Source organism: Neolamprologus multifasciatus, chromosome 7, assembly GCF_963576455.1.
Source record: "Neolamprologus multifasciatus chromosome 7, fNeoMul1.2, whole genome shotgun sequence".
NCBI lineage: Eukaryota > Metazoa > Chordata > Actinopteri > Cichliformes > Cichlidae > Neolamprologus > Neolamprologus multifasciatus.
The window spans coordinates 32763437-32784857 of record NC_140445.1 but is presented as its reverse complement, the minus strand read 5'-3'; the positions used below and the strand labels follow the sequence as shown (position 1 = coordinate 32784857).

The window sequence follows — 21421 nt, the reverse complement described above, 5'->3', positions numbered from 1 at the left end:
TAACATTCTGTTGGGTTTTATTAAGAGTTTTGCATTTGGGCCACCTTCATTTTTTAAATTTTATTTTATGTGATTAATTGAGCTCATTTCTTTCTTGCATTTTATTTTTTCCACTTTATTGATATATTTGTTTTGCTTTGTATTTCTTAGATATGTATTCATTCTGCATTATTAAAGGTATTTTGAATTATGTTTAATGTCATGCTGACATTGCTCTTTGCTCATATGCTTTTAGTGCTATTTTTTTGTTTTCTTTTTCTTTTTCTGTTCCTTTCTTTTCTCACTTCTTTTCATATTTCTCACCGTGTTCATTATCTAATAGTTTGCGTGTTGTTTAAATTAATTGATTAGAAAGTTAAAACGAGACATTTGTGTGCGCATGCGCCATGACGAAACCAAAAATAAGGAAGTTGATGTAGTTTTTAATAGGTGTAAACAATGCAGATGTGGCGCCGCTGAGAGCATTCCGAGCTACATGGACACAAGTGTGCTGTTTGTACATACCTCAGATAATGGTGAGAGAAGGAAACGAGCTGTATGTGTTCGCGACTGTCTGTTAATGTTTGCTAGCTTCTGATAGCATAACTTCTAAATGGCTAATGTTCTAGCTAATTAGGTAACCAAAGTTCGCTAGCATTAATGCGCACTGGTACACAGTAAAATAATGGCGATTTGCTACGGTAAGTCAGGGTTTGTGAATTTAAATGGTGCTAGTAACTCTGCTTTATGTCGTATTATCGTAGTTCAGTGAATAAGGGAAGCCAATATTGCACACACCCCTACCGTCTTATTAGTTATATATGTGTATATTATATTTCCTTTAATTTCTTACAGTGTTTTTTAAATCATCCCCAAATTACTAAAGTAAATTTTTCTTTCATTTAAAAAATAAATGAAGAAAAAAAAAGTCATCAAGATAAGTCCCTCTGAAAATAATTTTGTATGATTCACTACGACATTATTGACATAACCCTGAGCTTTCCTGATCACAAATGGCTCTGTGTCGACTCGATGTGACAGCTGTCAGCAAAATAACAAGATGTTTCTGTTTCTTAGTCTTCCTTTTTGAGATCCAAATTAAACACAACACAGGCCTTAATAGAGATCAGATCACAGGAGTACTCACATTTCTCTGAGTTCCTCTGGGGTAGGTCAGTGTTGCTGTATTCATTTTGGTTTTTATATTTTCTTTATTTTCTTGAATGGATGCTGCGTCATGTGAAGCAGAATAATCGTTTAAATTGTTTTCATTAACACTGACTTGCTTATTCGCAATGCATACTAGAAACTGGAATAGAAGCAGTGGCCCTCACAAAATTCTCTTGAGATGAGTTGTTATCTGCAAGGATTTGTTACTGAAAAGATGGGGGCGGGGGAGTTCCCCCCTATTCCTTTTCACAAAATCTCTCTTCTATAATAAATACTTTAAATCAAGCTATTCCATGACCTTGCCTGATTTGAATGTTAACCGGTTTATCTGAGGAAGTTATCTGTTCACTGTTTACATGTTCAAGCAGAAGTGGAAATGAAAAGAGCAGATGAGTGTATCCCGGTCACTGACCTCTCTGTCTTTTTACTGGGATTGCCATTTCAGCGGCATTTCATTGGTTCCTATAAAACGTATCTGTGTTGAGAGCATGTATAAGTTTGACGACTGTGATGGATGTTGAGTAATCTTTTCTATTTCTAAATGCTTTGGGCAGTTTTATAAATCAGTGAGCAGAATCCTTTTTTTTTCTTTCCCCATCAATGTTGAGCTTTAGTTGTCAGGCTGTTTTTCTCTGGATAGATCAAAAATAGACGGCTCTCCTTCAGCTCACGACACCGAACGAGATAAATGTAGCCATCTTGGATGATTACCTGTCTGTGCTTCTCTCTCCAAACAGCTTCTATGCCATAATGATGACAACTAGAAGCAACATGCTCGCTGCTGGAATATCTAACAATAAGGTCAAATACTCACGGCTGGCTGCTGCTGATGATGGTTACATAGACTTACAGGTGAGAGACTTTGTAGATTGATGACAGAATGTTACTAAAACATTTCTCCACCACCAGCAGTGATTTGTTATGAATCGTTAAGTAATGATTCTGTGTAAAAGCTGAGGCCCTCTGTAATTAAAACCACTTTGCAAAAGTTTTAGGCATGATAAATGAAGCCGCTTTCAACAGTAATATCATGAGTAGGTCGTACATGGTTAACTTCCAAACAAAGTGGAGTAAACATGGAAGAAAAATAATCAAATTACTGGGTAGTGTGATCACTGTTTGCATTTAATAGAGTGCCAGTTGTCTTTGTCATATTGGCATTATTTCTAAATTACTTGCCAGGTAGGTTGTTCCAAGTATCTTGGAAAATGTTCACAGTACTTTGGATTTAGGCAATCCCAGCATCTTTCCATGTAATCTTAGGCTGAATTCATGATTTTGAGATTAGTACTATACAGAGGAGCTTTCCAATTGTCATGGGGCAAGAGATATTTCTTGTTGCTAAACATGGAAGCAAGCTGATCTGGAGATGGGGAAATTCTAATTGCATTAAAGTAGATTAGATTGAGTAGCTGCCTCATGAAATCATATGATATCAATATATTCTGATGTACAAAATTATATTTATTTATTTATTATACTATATTTTTCCACAATTTCACTCTTCACAGTTCAAGAAACCCCCTCCAAAGATCCCATACAAGGCGATTGCACTGGCAATATTCCTGTTTCTGATTGGCTCTTTACTAATTATCTTTGGGGCCCTTCTTCTGGCAGAAATCATACCGGTTGAGGTGAGTTTGGTTAGTGTGTTTAATATCTGTTCAAAAAAAATTTACATTGATGGAGCCTTTACACCAAAAATAATTTTACTGTAAAGAAATGAAGGACTTTGTCCTGAAACAGAGATTATGTGTGAATTCACAGAAAATGTCATATTGTGCACTTTGTGAAAAAAAGAAACGTTGAATAAAAAAAATAGATACTAAAAATTGAAAAATAAAAGTGTATTTGTTACTTGCTCTGGTGAAATGCCATAGGTTATATATTTTGTTATTAAGAAGACTAAAACTGATGAAAATACAGTTTCAAAGTTTAAGCCTTTAAAATTATCCGCATTTTCCAAAGCCGTCCTGTGGGCCAGATTGGACCCTCTGGTGGGCTTTTCCTGGCCCATGGGCCATACACTGACTTTTCAGTGAAACATGTCTACAGCCTTTAGGTTGAAAAACAATTTCCTTGTCTGCTGCCAAAAAAAAAAACACGGTTAGTGTTTACCAAGTCATTTTCTTTTGTTCCTCTTTTCTGAAATCCAACGGTAAGGCTTGTGTCAGGACTACAAGCCCCCAGAAATTCATTTGTGAAGGAACTCCTTCTGTCTGAGCCGCTCCTGTCTTCTTCTGTTTAAAACGTATTTAGAGCTACAGATGGGTGACAAATCAAATTAAAAACAAAGGGAAATGTTTAGTTTCCAAGACTTGGATTATGCCTCATCATGGACTAACTACTATAATAATGGGGATTGTGATTAAATGTTCTTTTTAGTCTAGGACTATGTTCAAAATTATTATGAAGCAGGCTGAAAGTTAGGGTTTTCACTGCCACATGCTGCCAGAGCAGCTTCAGTGTGCTGTTATGTTATCACTGATATAAAAATGCTATGCCTTATTTAGCATGTACAACAAAGACACAAGCCAAACATTTGTGAGAGCGCGAGCAGTGTGTTGGCCTGTGATAAAAGGGTACTACTTCAGTAGTATTGGCTATAAGAGATCAGACCTTCAGATAAGCACAATACTTTACAAAATATGCAAGAAAACTGTCCCTGCTAAATGTGGAAACAACAAGCTTGTTTCACCATTTCAGGAAAAAATGCAGTCGAGTGCAACCAGGCTATGAAAGCACGTGAGGAGGTGATGTGCAATCCAAAATTAAACAAAGGACTCACCTGAGCATCACTGGAGCAATTAACTGCACTCATATGACTGGAAGAGTAATCAAAATACAACACGACAGATAATAAAACTGAAAGATATTTTATATGTGACAACAATATACAGTTCCTTACAGCGTTAAGGAAGTTTAGTTATCGGTAACATGTTAGGCAGTTATGTTATACTTTTACCTCAAATTTCCAGGGAAAACTTAGCCAAAGCTACTTTTGTGATTACATTTGATTCATGCTGTGTCACTATTGTTGCAAAATAATGCTGCTGCTCCTGCTGGCACCTTGTGGCAAAAGATTCACACTTCAAATTAGGCAGTCTGTCAACATTGACCGGAACTCATTGGAAAAGAAGGGTGGGTCCCTTTACTTTGTGTTCACTAATAAATGTTGCTGCCTGCGAGCTGCAATCACAGATGCAATGTTCGCGACTTCTTCTATTCAAAAAATTTCATTATTGCATAATTTCCATTGTGATATATTGTGTGTAATTTTAAGACTATGTTGCCCACCCCAAGATGGAATGCAAGTCAAATAGATATTGTCCTATTTGGGACTTTGATTAGTGTGGTGGGCACCTCTGTCTAACACAAGTTCACAGTTTCTCAGAGGAATTCATTAAACCATGAATTGACCCCTTGTGCCCTGTGGATGGAGGCTTTGTTATACTTAAAGATGAGAGCAGGATAGAAATGTTTCTTCAAAGAATAACCATGATTACTGAGACCAGCTTTGTATCGATCCTTTGCGTGGAAATGCTAGAGAAATGCAACCGCATGCCCTCGCTGTAAGGGTCAAATCATCACCTCTCTCTGCATGTTACTTTATGTTCGTGTTTCTTCTGCAGCTTCCCTAAGATTTATGTATCCAGAAAATGTTTTCTACATTATTTGAAGGGCATCATCTATAATGCATTTCGGTGTTTGAAGAATAGTTTGTAGCAGTTTTGGAAATATGCGTTTCCTTTCTTACTGACAGTTGAAAAACCAAGAACTACACCATTCTCATTTGAAGGTGGAGTCACCAGCTGGTTAGCTTTGTTTACCTGCTTAGTTGAACGATAACGGGGTGTGCTTGCCAGGATATGAAACTCATTAATGAGCATCTTAAATCCACACAAAATCTGAAATGAATCAAAACCTAAAATGACAAGTTAGGATTTAATTGGGACTCACGTGCCACAGTATTTCTGCCTGTTTCTATGTTGTCTTTGGACAGAGCAAGAATCACTATTTGCCTGTTTTTTTTCTTTTTGTTTTTTTTTATAGCTGCTGTCTGTATTTATATGCTTAGTATACAGCCATTTGTGTGATATTATTCTAAAGATGTAACTCTGACAAAAGAGAACAAATAGTCTTAAGCCACTCCTCATTTCTTTGTGTTTTGAGGGCAAAATGGGAAATGAGTATAGCGATTTATGGAAACTTGCAGTATATAGGGCAGAAACAGTTGGTAGAATTGTATTGAGCTTGTAAGTCACTGTTTGGCATGACCACCTTTATTCTTCAACACAGCCCGAACCCAAAAGGCAAGCTTTCTTGCAATTTATTTAAGTAGTCTTCAGGAACAGTTCTTTAAGGACATTCAGAGCTCTTCTTTGGATGTTTACTGCCTTTTGTTCCATTCTCTGTCAAGATGATCCCACACTGCAATGTTGAGGTGCAGGCTTTAGGGAGGCCAGTCAATGACTTTCAGTGTTACATTATGTGTTTTTCTGCCTCAGCCTTTTCTTCCTGTTTCCCTTCCTCAAGAATGGCTTCTTGACAGCTACCCTTGTACAGAGACCATTTCTGATGAAGCTATGGTGAACAGGTGATGGATCAACTGAAAGGCCAGATGCATCTCTCAGGCCATGTGCCAGGTCTTTGCTGGACCCCCCCCCCCCCCCCCCCCCCCCCGTATTTCTTAAGGACATAACGTTCAGAGACCGATCATCTGTTGTAGATGTTTTGTTTTTGTTTGTTTGTTTTTGTCAGGCCTGTGCTGCTTTTGTATGTGGAGATACCCCAATTTATTGGCTAGCTCTTTGGGAATAATATAAAATACTATTATACACCTTTAAAATGTGTTATCTTTGATATTTTTTGACTCATATGAAGTAAGTTGCTAGGTGCTAGTAACAAAGGACCTAAAGATAGTTTGACTTGTTGTTTACGAAGTTGTCTGTAATGTGTAGCCTTTCCATTCTTTGAGTTAGATGTTATCTGCCTGACTACTTGTTAACAGAAATATCTCAGATATCTAATCAACTCAGTATATCTAAAGCAACTCAGTGCACTTAGCCTTCAACTTAGAGAATGGTCCAAAAAGAGAGAATATCCAGTGAGCATCAGCTGATAATTTGCAGCAACTGTGTGATGCTGTTATTGTCAGTATGGACCAAAATCTCTAGAAGTGTTCTAGAGACTAGACCAGAGACTCCTGTACCTTGATGAATCCATGCCAAAAATAGATAAGACAGTTCTGAAGGCATAAAGGGTTCCAGCCTGATTTGCTGACAAGAATAAGTAAACAAGACGGTGACGCTGAAGCACCCCCAAAGACTTCTTACTTTTTTTGACAATATTTACTACTGAAAATATAAAAAGCATTCAGTACTTGTTTGAGACATAACATTTTAACAACAAAAGTATAGATGACACCAGATTGTCAGTCCAAAGAGGGAGAGAGGAAAGAGGGGAACGTGAGGAGAAAGTACAAGGTCAGGAAGAACCAGGTAAAAAACAGACAGGGAATAGTGACAGGCACAACAGAAACTGTTAAACTGCTTGAGAGAGTTGATTTCCAAAAAGTGATAGACAGATTTGCCAACCTCAAGGTGAGGCGACAATCTGCAGAGCCATAGTAGTATCTGCAGTAAAGATTTTTTCATGCATTGTATACATTGTACCATAGGCAAAGTTGCCTCCATTTTTATAATTTTATTTATCAATGTTTTGTACATTTCAAGTGAATCTCTGTCCAAAAAATGCACTCAGTTTACTTTTTACTCACTATGAGCATCATTCATTATTCTCCCCCAGTAATTAAGGTTAGGATTAGAGATGGCACGATACCACTTTTTTATGTCCGATACCGATATCATAAATTTGGATATCTGCCGATACCGATATGAATCCGATATAGTGTGTTTTTTAATCAATAAAACTTTTTTTTAATATCTTGCTGCATTTTGTATAAGTTTATACTCAAGTTTAAATAAATAACAACACTAAAGCTATTCTGTTATACCTGTATGTAAAAAATACACTGCGCCCAAAATATTTCATAGTTCAGCAAAACTGATCAATCTAATAAACTCAAACCTGCTCCATCCTCCCTATTCTGGTATTTTAAAGAGTACTTAGCAGAAATATTAAGCAACCTAACTAATAGGGTTGCAAACTCCCAGCAAAAAAAAAAATAGGGAACCACCCTCTTCCTCATGATGCTTAATCAATGTAATCAACTTTAATTTGATGCAGGGGGAAAATGCACAAAAATAAATTATTTTTCAAGAATAATTAAATAGATTCAACATCTTTCTTCAACAGAATTGCAGACTGCACAGATGGTATCTTCCCAAAGGAAAAAGTACTATAGCTTACTAGGGTATATTAGACTTAACAGTTACTATATACAGTAATGGACTTCTATATATTTTACATCAGATTAAAACTTTGGGTGTAAGAGTCAGATAATTATTTATTAAAAGCTCGACATTTTAAATGAGAATAAGAAAGAAAAGTATTTCTTTGTGCCCCCTTTTCCCTGTTCATGCCCTATCGGCCCCCCTGGCTAAACTTTGCTAGATCCACCCCTGCACAGTTACCAGCCATCAGCTGCGTAGAAAAGGATCCTGGTGTAGAAAGTAATAAAAAATAAATTCTAACAGCAGCTTATCAAGCTTAATAGTGCTGCTGTTGTTCAGCCGCTGGTTTCCTCTTTTTGGTGAGAAGTGGGCCAAAAACTAAGAAGAGAGACGGAGTCGCGACAGAAAAGCCGATCAGCTGATCATTAAGCAGTTTCACGATTGAAGTAGCAGCAGGAGAGAGAGAGAGAGAGAGGCAGTCCCTCCATATATCTGTTGTTAAGCTTAACGTGGGAATGCTTTACAAACATTCAGAGATGAACTTACATACTTGCTTTACTTCTCTCTGGGATAACTTCCTCGGAGATGAAATGCTGGTTTGCTAGCGAGGCTACAAATACACACAGCCGCTCTATCACGTGATGCATACTGCTGCTACGGTTATGAGCCGAGTTACGCCGTGTAGCAAGTTTTGTGAGGTGCTTTTTTGATATTTAATGGATCGGATTACATTTTTTATTTCTCGTCGATATCCGATCTAGTAATTTGGATACCGATACGTAATATTGGATCGGTCCATCTCTAGTTAGGATATGTATTTTTTTTTTTTTTTTTATTATTATTATTTTTTTTTTACAATTCATTCTTCGTTTGCAGCATTTAAATATACTTTATCAGATTTGATGGTTTTGTTACAGACTTTTCAAAAATGTGTTTTGCTTTTCTTTCTCAAATGTGGGGATTAAATTGTGTAAAATGTACAAAACAGTGATGTCATGTTTTGTGACGAGGACCCAGGCACAGAGAGACTTGGTGAATTTAAGAATCTTATGATTTAATAAAGAAATTTGCAGACTTGCACAGAGATGGTAAAATTATGATGACTGATAACGGAGACGAAGACAACAGACGATGAGGACAGGGAGGAACAGGGGTTTAAATGCACCAAGGAGACACTCACAGGGAACTCGGGACAACATTTAAGGATGCAGGGACTGACAGACACGGGGAAGAAGTCTCATCGTGATGAGTAAAGTTTATCCTGCCTGGCTGGGCAGCTCTCTGGGTGCTCAGCACCCCTAAAGCTCTGATCCTAGAATCGCCCCAGACGGTCAATCTGTCCAGATATTCTTGTTATACATGACCGTTTTTGGTACTATAAAGACACTTCTGTCTGCACTAATAAAGCACTGTTGGTATTACCCAGCCCTACTTTTGACACACAGTTGGAGAGCCAACAAAAAAATCCAAAGTTTCATCCTGAGCAGCAATTAAAACACCCCTGCTGCTGTTACTCTTGTTCTTAAATAGCTATAATTGAACAGCTGTCCTGAGATTTTATAGTCCTGCTGTCAGATTTGTGCTATGCTCTTGCTTTTACTGGTCTCAGTGCTTTTATGTGTTTCTGAATATAACTAATGATTTTGATATTTTATAGCTTGGAGTTTAAACTTCAGTGGAACCCCTGCTTTGGGGTTTTTGCTTCCTAAATTCATGACACCACACAGGAGATAACTCAGCCTGCACATATTCGCATTATCAGTGGGAGGGTAATGTGAATATTTTTTAACCTACTCTGCAGATGGTATTTGCAGAAAATTTGATCTGACGTGAAGGCAGCATCGGAGTATATGAGTCTGTTGTACTTGCCAGTTATCCCACACAAGTGTATTAGATAACAGTTGTTTTACAACTGGAACCATGTCAAGGGCTTCAGTGAACATTGTGTTGGGAACCTTTGACTCAGCCTAGTCAACCATTGTAGTGGCAAAAACAAAGAAATTAACCAAGGGAAAAGAGGTTGAAGGAACGCAGCCAATTTAGGCATTAAATTCCTATTTATTTATTTTTGAACAGTCAAGGGTCAGTTCACCCAAATTAATGCAAAGAGACTGAAATGAAAGATCTTTTTTTCACTTCCTGATCTTCTGGGACTTTTGTATTTTTTGCCTGTTCTTCCTTAATGAATGGAGCTTGCTCACTTCTCATGGTGGTGGCTCAGTTATCATGTGGCCTAAATATAGGGCCACTGTCATGCCAACTGAGCCATCTCGTTTGGCAGGTGAGGAGAAGTCGCCTGCTGACATCCATCAGAAAAGGTGTTGTAAGTGGACACTTTACAAGACACAGATGAATAGAACATTTCAGAAGCTTAATACAGACAAATGATCGACATTACCGCAGCCCAGTGCAGCTCCCTGTCTTTAAAAAAAAAAAAGAAGAAAAAAAAAAAACTGGTTGAGGGTTACAGTGACTCTGAGCACAAGACTGCCATCTGGTGGTAAAATTAAACAAATTAAACACATCTCTTTGGTGTTGATGGAGTCTGCCTTTGCCTCCTGGTTGTTAGATGCCATGCATATGAAATGACTTATCATTTACATGAAATCAGATGTCAGACTATGAAGTCATTATGGCTGCATGCCTCATCAGCGTAGAGTGTGTTCATGTAGTGCTGACAGGCAGTGTTGAAGTAAGTATGTTAAAGCGTGATGGAGAACATTAGTCTTTAATGACTTCCTCTTGCATTCCACTACTAAATGCAATATTTGGTATTCAGTATGTATGAAGTCTATCTAAACTTGGTTACAGAATGTAATAATGTGAGCATTAACGAGTATTTATTTAGGTAACTAACTGAAATCATAGCGTGTAAATTCCTTCTGATTACCAGATTTTCTTTATTTTTTTCTTGATGTTTTTAGCATCCCGACCGCACTATTCCTGTCATCATCATAGGGATACTCGTTTTTCTTCCGGGATTTTACCATTTGAGAATCGCCTACTATGCTGCAAAGGGTTACCGGGGTTACTCCTATGATGACATCCCAGACTTTGGCGACTGAACCAAATACCATCCAATCATCCCCTATTTTTCCTCACTGTGTATCTTGGTGCCTGCTGTTTTCTGACTGAATGTATGTATCAAAGAGTAAAACCATATAATTTTAGGATAGATATCTGTATTTGTCTGGGTGGGCTTACTGAAAGATTTATGGTATGTGTGTGTTTGTTTTGTTTTTTTTCTCCTAACTTTTTTCCTAAAATGTGGCTTGTGTGTTCACATGTCTGCCAAAGCTCTACAGAAGTTAGAGACTTTACATATATATGCAGCTTTATTAACATTAAAACACTCAGTGACTGGTGGATATCAGTCCATCTGCTTACCTGAAACAGCACATCAATGTTTTTGCTGTTACGCACCTCACTACATACATTAAGAAATGATCAGTGAGTATAGATTTTGATAGATGCCTTTAATTTACTATTCCTAGAGTGCACGACTGAGAATCGGTGTGATTATTGTATAGTACTTTAATGATGTACAAATAGGCATCTTGTATTTTACATTTTTGGCTTCTTAATGTGTTACATCGTAAAAGACGATGGGAACTTGCATGTCTCCTAAAGATTGTATTTGCATTGCTATCAAGATTTATTACTTTAATGGTGTAAAGTATATTTTTTAACCAAAAAGTATTACTTCCCTTATAAAGTATTGTCTTTTGTCTACATTTGCTTGGTTTTGAATATTTACCAAAATGTTATTTTGCATTCACTTGCTGGAGTTAAAAAATATTAACAACAATAAAAATGAGACTACAAATCTACAAAAAAGTTTGATTTTTTATTTTATTTTTATCCTTTGTGATTGTCTGGTACAGCTGGATTACATCCTCTGCAAAGTCTTTTTGAGATATGCTTTCGATGTCAGACTCTGGATGAATCAAAACTTGAGTGTTTAGCAAAGAATCATGACTCACTTTAATAAATAATCTGTGTTAACATGTGTCTATATCAAAAAGCGAAAGACAGGGATCAAAAAAGCAATTTTAGGAAAAACTTTCACTAAGTTTAAAAAAACCCAAACATCTGTCCTTTGTCTAGCAAGTACATCTGTTCTCCCTGTTTGGCCAACAACATCAGGTAAAGGACACCCTCTTGTGGTTACCGCTAAACTGGATGCCATCAAGGGATTAAGGGCTAAAAAAATCTCCTTTCATCCTCTGCCTGCACAAACAAACACAGTTATTAAATCAGCATTGGCTCAAACATCCAGGGGCTTATAGGACTGTGGTCTGTCAGTTTACTTTGTTTTGCTTTGAGCCTTTTGAACATAACAAGGAAACAGGAACAAGCAGCGGAGGGAGGAAGGAAAGAAGGGAGGGGGGAGGTTGGACTCCGGCAGGAAGAGCAGTACGTCGATCCCTCGCTGTCACCTGTAAGTGAAATGAACACCTGTTGCCGGTGGGCTTTTAAAAGGAAAACGCTCAAATTTCAGGTAGTTTGCAACGCTACAAAGGAATAAGGCCCGCTTTTAGATTTTCAGCCACTGACCCGGTGTCTACAAACTCGGGCACAAGTTGGACTAATACTCGAGAAGGATGTGTTTTTAAAAGCAAAATCTGCCAGCGGCTGAAACGGAGCTACAGGTAAGATAAGTAAGAAAAAAAATAGAAGATGTTAATGATTTTGAAAGTGTGTCTGACTTCCAGCAGCTTTAAAAGGATGAGAAATTAATGCTCGGAGCTCAAACTGTGGAGTGCCAAGTTTCCTCTCAATCCTCTGAACTGTGGCATGCATTTAAACGTCAGTAATGAAGTTTCTATGGGGGGGATTTTCATTCTAATGCGCAATATGAAACTGACAGAAACTCAGGAACAGCCATTTGCCATGAGTAATTTAAACATCCCAATGCAAACTTAAGTCCGTTTTCTATTGTTTACATTATTTATTTGTATGTTGTTTTTCCTTTATGGCTGTTGCTTTAATTGAGAATGACAACCTTTAGATTATTAAAGAATTTGGAGTCACGTTATTAGAGAAAAACAGGGCTAAGATATTGGCTGTTAGAGCGTGAGTAGACAAACACGGTACATTCACAAAGAGGGGATTTTATGCCGCATATGGATACAACTTTCACAAGCAGCAGTGCAATATGTAGAGCCAGAACCAGCATATAAGAGCTCATATTTTTCTGCTATTGTCTTTGTATTGAACCCACCGTCTATCTTTATTTCACCACTTATGGAAGAAATGGTCTCATAACTTTCCGACACAAGCATCATTTAATGGTTTGAAATTCTATTTTTGGTTTGAATTGAGGTTGCTGATGTGCCAGATGGGTGCAGTTTCCCGTTATATATTATTTTCCATAAAGTTTATATCATCAGAGGGAGCAGAGTGGCAATTAATTCAGCAGGACGTGGTGGCACCTGAATAGTACATATGCAATAAACACTTCAGATCTGACACCTAAAGTGGGTTGAAGTAGATCATTATCTACAAAACTATTTCATTCCCAGTGGTTTTTTTTTTTTTTTTTTAGCTTCTGCGTTCCAGTGAGCCCAGTACTGATACTGGAGAAAAACTGACAACAGTGTAAATAAAAAAAAAGTAATTCTTTAAGTTGAATAACATACAAAACATCTATGCAAGGTGGTTTCTTCAGTGTAATACACCTGTGGAAACCACCAACTACTCAGTGTTTGAAATTCTAGTTAAAAGTGCAATGCACCACAATACAATGGCCCTTTAAAAAGGAAAACGTAATGTATTAGTGTATCCCTTTACAACACAGACAGCTGGGACTACATGAACAAAAATCTAATCTACTATGTGTTAATGCTTTTAAATTTTGTAAATACAATAGTGTTATGATTCAAATGTTGCCAAGTCATGATTGGTCCCTTATTGTCACCTGTTAACAAACTCAGCCCCTCCCACTTTAAACCACAGAGAAAAGCAAAGGCAGACAGAAAGAAAGGAAACGTACAAGCCCCTACTATGGTGAAATACCCAAAACGTGTGTAACTTTGGATGAAAATTGTGTACAATGTTTAGGATAAAGCTGAATTTAAAATGAAAAAAGAAAGTGTTTCAGGAATTTAAAGCAGAGCTGTTGTGATCATTTCCAACTTGATATTTTTATTCTCGACTCTGCTGAGTTTCTTTGCACGATTCTTGCTTCAAAGTACTAATTCACTGTGGGAAACAAGCAGTTTCAGTTCCTCTCCCTTTAAGGCCACCCTCGCTTAAAGCCAAGAGTCATCTGATTAGCGTATGTTTGCAAACAGTAGATTTTGAGCAGAAGCATTTAGAGCAGTCTAAATCCTTCGATTTTTCTCACAAACATTTGTACATATGCTCACCTCATTATTTGAAACATTTGGCCTTGTATATTATGAGCAAAACTGCCCTAATGTTTGAATTTCATCTGATTTTAAACCTTGAGTTAAATGAAAGCAATGCTTTCATGTCTCTTTTTTTAGACATGAAGACCTTAACTTGACACCAATGATTCAGACTTTCATGCAGAGTTTATCCCTTTCATTTGGAATGACAACAGCCTCTCCAAGCCCAAAGATTAAACACTTTGTCATAAAATCTTTTCCCTAACAACCACAGAGCTTTGAATGATTTCAGCAGTGGCCAGTCACGTTGCACGAGCTTTGGAGAAAGGTGCATTTGACAGTGCAAAGCAGCAGACAGACAGCAGATGATACCTTGTGTTATTTGATTCAGATGTCAAGACTCTGTTGTTATCAACAAAACACAGACAGTTGCATGCATAACAGCAGAGAAATGACAAATATTTGTTCAAAATTGGACCATTAGTTTACAGAGAACTGCATTATCTGAAATATTTGGTAGCATTGTTAATATAGATGGTAGTTGACAGTGAATTTGGATTTATAACAATTTATTTATGGCTTGAAAGACAACATTTATGACTTCAGCTTAACCTGGAACTTGCGGCTCTTGATTTGGGACTCAGCTCTGTAACCTTTAGATGATGGATTAAATGAAGTAAAGATTGTGGCATTCACCTGGATTCACAGAACGGCTTCTGAGCAGAGAGATGCAATACCCACACTGCAAAAAAAAAAAAAAAAAAAAAACTCTTTATTTTTCCAGTTTTCTCTCTCATTTCGAATGCCCTATTTTCGCTTAAGTGCACATCAAACCAAGCTACACAGAGAGGTTCCTATTGTGATGGAAAGTGTGTATTTGACTTTGAAAATGGGCTTTTTCTAACCCATGTGCAAGCCATGAAAAAAATACAATGTAGACTTACAGGGTGGTTTAGAGCAGGTTGATTGCCAATGCACAGTATTTATGAACTCTGAGAGGGAGCTGACAGTCAGCACTCATGACATGACAGCTCACATTTGCAAAATTGTCAGTAATGAGATCAACACAACGGTCTTGGGATGGGTCCACGAGTCATGGGAGCTTCCTGTGGTGCCTGGCACCAGTGGATTGGCCGGAGTTCCCTAGGGCTTTTGTTGTCTGGCCACATCTGTGCTTAAGCCATGGGACCTTTGGGGCTAGTGGAGGGCACTGCTACCTGGGAAGCTGCGGAGACAAGGGTGTGTGGTTGGCTTGCATTAATGTTTTGTTGCATGCTACGTGTCAAAGAAGTATCCATGTGAATGCCAGTGCACAGGAATACCACTGCAGAATATTGCACTGTAACAAGATGATGTCATTTTAATGTTGTGGCTGATTTGTGTATATGCAAACTCAGTAGGAAGCCAGAACTGTGGGACTTCAAAAACCTACTTATTTTAGATCAAATGTTAAAAAGTACTTTTAACGTAAATCCGAACTCTTTTGGGAATAATTAAAGTTATATAGCCTTTTTAAAAGTTGTGTGAATACTATATATTTTTTTCAACTTGTTTGAGACCAAACAACGCAAAGTACTAAAAAAAGAAATACTCTAGATAGTTGGAAAATTTTGAGTCAGCGCTTCTTATTTCAGCTCACAAGTCTTTAAGGAGGGAAGTAAAAAAATCTGGTTTTATAGTAGTCCTCCACAAGGCAGGACCATCGGTTGACATTTTTGGCTTTTTAGTTTAAATAGCTAAGCTGCTATTGAATTGATGACTTTGGCAAAGTATAACTTTTCCTGTTCTGCCACCATCAAGTTATCATCACCCAGTACTTTGGTATAAAGGATGGCATATATATATATATATATATATATATATATATATATTAGGGGTGCAACGATACACAAAATTCAATACTTCAATACTTTGGTGTCACGGTTCGATATATTTTCTATACAAAAAAATGTTCATGCTTTTTTAATTTGTCATTTATTAAAATTATAAATATATACTTTAACTCAAAAGTACAGTTTTTAAATTTAATGTTGCTATATATATATATATATATATATATACATACATATACATATATATATATATATATATATATATATATATATATATATATATATATATATATATATTAATGAACCGCTGTACCTAACTGTTAGTATTACGATCACTACACATTCTTGGGCTTGCTCAGATTTAAATCCACATACACTCTACCATAACAGCAACCTTGGAAATTCTCTGCGTGTCACGCTGTGTGAGCACACTCTGAAAACTCTTCAAATATGTGATGAATACCTGATGTTAAAGTATGTGTTGTATTCATCTCATGGAGGCTGTTCGGTGCCCTGAGCTTTAAAGTGTTGATGGACGTGTATCACATGTGATTCACAGCGCAAGCATTGCTTTGGATTACTGTCTTCACTGTGTTTCCCTCACAGTTGCACTATAATCTGTTTAAATCCAAATCCAACCCTATGGAGGCCTTTTAGTGTGATTCGGCGCCATGCCTAAAGTTTGAGTTCTGCAGCGCTAGGAATTTAATATTTATAGTCATGCCTTTGGATTAATGATTTTGTTTGTCCAAAGCTGAAGCACCATTTTCTGTTAAATGCTGTTGTTTACCTCTTTAGGTCACAGCAAATGAGCAATTTGACTTCTTTCCCCTTTCTACTTGCACTCTGGTCAGAGGCTAATGTCCAATTTACTGTAGCTTGCTGGCAGATACAAACAGCCTTGAACAGTTCTAACCCACAAAACAAATACCCTTGGTTTCATATTCTCTAACGGATGCAGCACCTGTTGTTTTCCAAATCGATACCGGTGCTATTGTAACAGACATATTTTGAAAATAAACCCAAACAAGCAGGGACCACAGCAAAATGCATGGATGAGAAACAGAATTTCATCAGAAAACATTTAGGCAAGGGGAGCTCCTTTATCTTTAAGTTTTAATTGTGGTAGGTAAAAGGAGAGCTGGCTGCTGATAAATCTGTGACTGTGCCCTCTGTGATGATTAATCAGCTGCTCCCCATTTCTTTCCTTATGTAGATTAAAATGGCAACAACGCAGAATTTCAGCAGCAGCATGCCTGTCACTGACTTTTCTATTTCTGCCAGCTGATAAATCTATGCGAGACAGGGCGCTTTCTTTTGTGAGCTACTGGCTCATTTAGTATAGCTTTATACATTTTCCAGAGTGCTGTGCTGTCACCGTGCTTGTGTTTATATGCATCCTCTCAGTGTCAGAGGAAGGGATAATACGTCTGTGGGAAATGTCTAGAGACCATCTGTGTTACCATGGCTGAGAGCTTCACCTGTGCGGGCCGCTTTGTTTGGCATCTCTCTGAATTTTTGGTTCAAATTTAATGATGGAAAATGTCCTGCAGTTGATTTTTTTGCCCCCCCCCCCCCTCTTCTTGCTGTAGCCTCCCTTTCTTTTCCCTCTCTTTCAAAAATAATCTTTCTTTTAACTCATGTGGATCCACTTTATTGCCTTGCTATTTCACCATTCACATAAATAAGCCTTACCTTGTCAAGCAGTAAAACTATAAACATTTTTATTCAGCTGAAGCTTGCACGTATTTGCCAGATGCGGGGCAGAGGTCTGGTTATAATTCTTTAATCAGCGACTTGATGACTATCTGTACTTTGTGATGAATCCTTATCATCTCCATTCTTATTAGTTAACAAGAGGCAAATAAGGGTGATACATAATAAGTAGATGATGCTGAGCATCTGTTCATTAAGAGCCAAATGGGGAAGCTTAGTCATGGCAACAGGGAGTCTTCATTTGTATGTGTGTGCATGTTCTCACACTGTGTGAGGGAGAGAAGCAACAGATTCATAATGTTGAAGCTTTACCTTGGCTTGTCATACTCAGTCTCAGCAAACATGCAAGGCCTAAATCCAGCATAATAAGTTCAGGATAGACTCTGTTGTGTTGCTTTGCATGACGCCATGTGGACGAAGGGCAGGAGCAGGGGAGTGTTCACTGTCAAACACTTTGCGATCAAATCTTTATTTTTTTGCCTGACTTTCACTTTGATTTTGTGGAAAATCTGTGTGTGTTGTTCTGTTGCTGAAGTATGTGAATATGTTAGAACAAGTGCAGCAGCTGTTGACAGCCTGTGTAATTGTTTGTCTTGAGTTCAGACTTTGTCCTGGTAGTGAAATGAACAAGCCAATAAAAGCCTTATGGTTATAGAGAGCTGATAAGGCCTTTGCTGCTCCTGCTGCTGGGTCAAGGATAATAACATTGCTAATTATCAGGAAGTACAGAGATCACTCAAGATGAAATCATCTTCATGAATCTGTTACCTTTTAAAGTCAACACTTGCTTACACCCAGTTTGTACAAACTACATAGTCATTATACATTAGAAACAACAAAGTTTCCATATATATTTGATAATATTCAGGTGATGTGATTCTATACTGATCATTTATTGTTGATACCTACAATTTTTAAAACTTTTGAGATGTGAAAAACAGATTTCCATCACAGGGGGGTATTTTCTTGTCAGTGGACTTGTGCTAAGCCAAATTTGGGTCAGTACTGTATATCGGCAAGAAGAAATACAGTCTGAAAACTGTCAACGAAATGGTAATACATTTGAAATCCTGTGAGTTTTTGACTCTCGTTTAGTCAAGAATTTCAAAAAAGAACAAGTTTAAGGTATATTTGGATTTCCATTTTATGCTTTTTCATAAATCACCTGTGACATTATGAGAGAAAGGACATTATTGTTTTTTTCCACGTTTATCACTTTTGTCCCTTGCTCAGATGTTAAATAAGAGTTTAAATTTAGCCATTTACTGGTGTTATAATTAGATACTTTGATTCATCTTTGTAGTTTTCCCTCTGTACACCACAACAGTCGAACCACAATCAAACAATTGAGATGTGATTGAAATGCAAAGTTTTGGTTTTAGTTCAAGGGGTTTAACAAAAGCATTGGATAATAAATAAAGCAGATAAATATCTGAAGTTCATTCCAAAGTGTTGAACTTTTTGTTTTGTTTCACTGAAACACTCATTATATGATCCAAAGAGATTTTGATGCAAGCAAAGGAGGTCATCATCAGGCTGAAAACCAAAATAGATCTATCGCAGAAAAAGCAACAACTTTAAAGGTGGCCAACTCAACGTTCTGGTACTGTGTATGTTCTTAAAAATGAAAAATTCACTGGCTGGCTCAGCAACACCAAAAGGCCAGACCAGAGAAGATAAGTCAAGTTGATGATAGCAGAATTCAGTCTTTGGTTAGAGAAAGCCCTTTCAAACATTCAGCCAAGTCAAGAACTCTCTAAAGATTGTAGGTGTCCAAACTACTGGTTATACTCAAAAATCTATCACTAACATGATTATAGGAAGAGAAAAAAGTATGAAGAAGGAAAGGAACAGCTCACAATCTGAAGCATGCCACATCATTTCTCAATGGCATAGGAATGGATGACTGCCAATGGACTCGGGTCACTGGTGTTTATGGATGAAGTATAAGGATGAATTCTGAAATGTACAGGGCTGTACTCTGCTCAGATTCAGCGAAATGCTGCAGAACTGCAAAAATGATTAGATGGAGCTTCACAAGGTGATGGATAGTCACCTGAAGTATGCTGCAAAAGCAACACAAGAGAGTACATGGAAGGGAAACGAGGTCAGTTGGCGACCCTGTGTGTAGAAGCAGAGCAGAGAAAAGGCCCGGACATGACACAGGAGTTCAGAGCTTTGTCTTTCATCAGTTGATGGCATTGTTTTGCAATCTGCAACTAAGGAAATCAAAGGAATTGAAAAGCTTGGCAGGAAGCAATTCCAATTGATTGGACATTTTAACCTGAATCTTAGATCTGAATTGGGACAGTTCCAATGCCCTAGTCAGTAATGTGCTGTTGAATAATTTAGGCAGAGTTTTCATTGAACAGCTTCCATGAAACTGTGAACTGACCTGAAAATGACCCATCATCTTGATTTCCTCACTCCTGTGTACATATTTGATCACATCTGAGCAGGGATTACTTTGACTGGATTGAATCAGCTGCTGCCTTTTGGCATTAAGTTGCACTCCGTAATGCTTAACTGTAGCCTGCGCTCCATCAGCTCAGCTCATCTCTGTCCTTGAGTGCTGAGTCTCCTGGCTGCTTCAGCCAAATGTCTTCATTGATGTGCTCTAAATAAAACACTTAGATGTCACTTTGCACGTGACTCGCAAAAGATTTATTTGACATTTATGACATTTACTTTCAGAAAACGATATAAGGCCGGGGAGCTTTCTGGCTGCAGAGGCCGCTCTGCCCATTTGTGTAATGATATGGGATGAATTCCAGTTATTGGAAAGCTGTATAAAAATCTGAATGCTCCTTTCCTCGTGTCTGTAAAATTATGACAGAAGTGGCAGCTCTGGTGTAGACTTTTTAGTTTGGAAATCTGTCACAGATGGCTGTCTTCTTGTGTGCAGCCAAGCAAGTAATGTGATTGTGACAATTGTGTCTCTTTTGCCTACAGATTGAACATGCTGCAGGTTGTATGAGTGACAGATATGGGGTCGGCAAGATCTTATTTGCAGACTTTCACTGTGGCGGTGGTTATTTGCCAATTTCGTAAGTTTTTTTTGAAATATCATTTTGCATTCCAGTGTACTTTCTCCATTTGCTCACTGTTATCATTTGCTTTGTGAACTAACTGAAGCATATTCTCTGATTTTGCTTACAACAAACCCAACAGTAACCACTGAAGGTTTGACCTCTGAGGTGCAGGCAAAGGCTGGAAGCTCCGTGGAGCTGGAGTGCAGACTTCCGTCATCAGACCCAGCAGTTGTGTCCTCTGCATCCCAGCACGTGGTTGAATGGATTCGACAGGGATTTGACATTCCTGTTCTGATTAAATTTGGATCTTATGCACCTCGGGTACATCCACAGTATGAGGGTAAGCATCTGTTACTACATGCATACACCGTTTGCTATAGTTGATGCCATTGTCTCAAGTAGCTTATCTTCATACTGTACATACTACTGATGTAAAGTATAATTATTGTATCTTAGGATTTACTCTAGATATTGTATTGTAAGAGTATTAGCTTAGCTGAATTAGCTTAAGAAGCTATTGGACAGACTGCAAGTAAATCACGTAGAGAAAGTTTGTTTCTCCTGTTAATGATGGCTATTAAATTTGATGTTCCCCTGCATGTTGGTACTCCTCTTATGTTTTTTTTACAGGTGTTATTGTTGTTTCTGTATGTGAATATGCTTTAGTAAGGAACTTCAAACAGTGAAGGATTCTTATTTGTTGCCATTGTCAGTACAAAAGACACTCAGTGAATTTAAGTTGAAAATATTAGAATGATGGCTGAATATGACATGGTTTGGTCCAAGTTTCTTTTAACTGAAAGAATGTAACCAATATCAGGTTCCCAGAATACACTCAGTACCACACCTTGATGTCCTTTTCAGACCAATCTTATATTTGGAGCTACTGTTAAAGGAGGTGAAACATTGCATCATCGCCTATTGTGCGCACTTTGCACACAGCACAGAGAACAAAGAGTCTACAGGGGGAAAGAGCCGCTATA

General features: G+C 37.7%; 2 protein-coding genes across 3 annotated transcripts in view; both read left to right on the top strand.

The window, feature by feature from the left end:
• Positions 1-362: 362 nt before the first annotated feature.
• Positions 363-11342, top strand: tmem230a (transmembrane protein 230a). 2 transcript variants are annotated; one of them, XM_085166855.1, is made up of 4 exons: positions 363-515; positions 1887-2001; positions 2661-2783; positions 10430-11342. In XM_085166855.1, exons 2-4 carry the CDS (start codon positions 1900-1902, stop codon positions 10568-10570), a joined length of 366 nt encoding a protein of 121 aa, XP_085022981.1. In that variant the 5' UTR covers positions 363-515; positions 1887-1899; the 3' UTR covers positions 10571-11342. The 2 variants fall into 2 exon arrangements, with proteins under 2 accessions (XP_085022981.1, XP_085022982.1); XM_085166856.1 differs by lacking the exon at positions 363-515 and adding an exon at positions 529-680.
• A 119-nt stretch (positions 11343-11461) lies between these two features.
• The window catches only part of igsf9a (immunoglobulin superfamily, member 9a), a 62427-nt gene continuing 52467 nt past the window's right edge, over positions 11462-21421 (top strand). Inside the window, exons 1-3 of the mRNA XM_085166854.1 lie at positions 11462-12157; positions 20359-20453; positions 20578-20778. Of these exons, the coding sequence (XP_085022980.1) occupies positions 20393-20453; positions 20578-20778 (262 nt within the window). The 5' untranslated portion in view covers positions 11462-12157; positions 20359-20392. The remainder of the gene's footprint in view (positions 12158-20358; positions 20454-20577; positions 20779-21421) is intronic.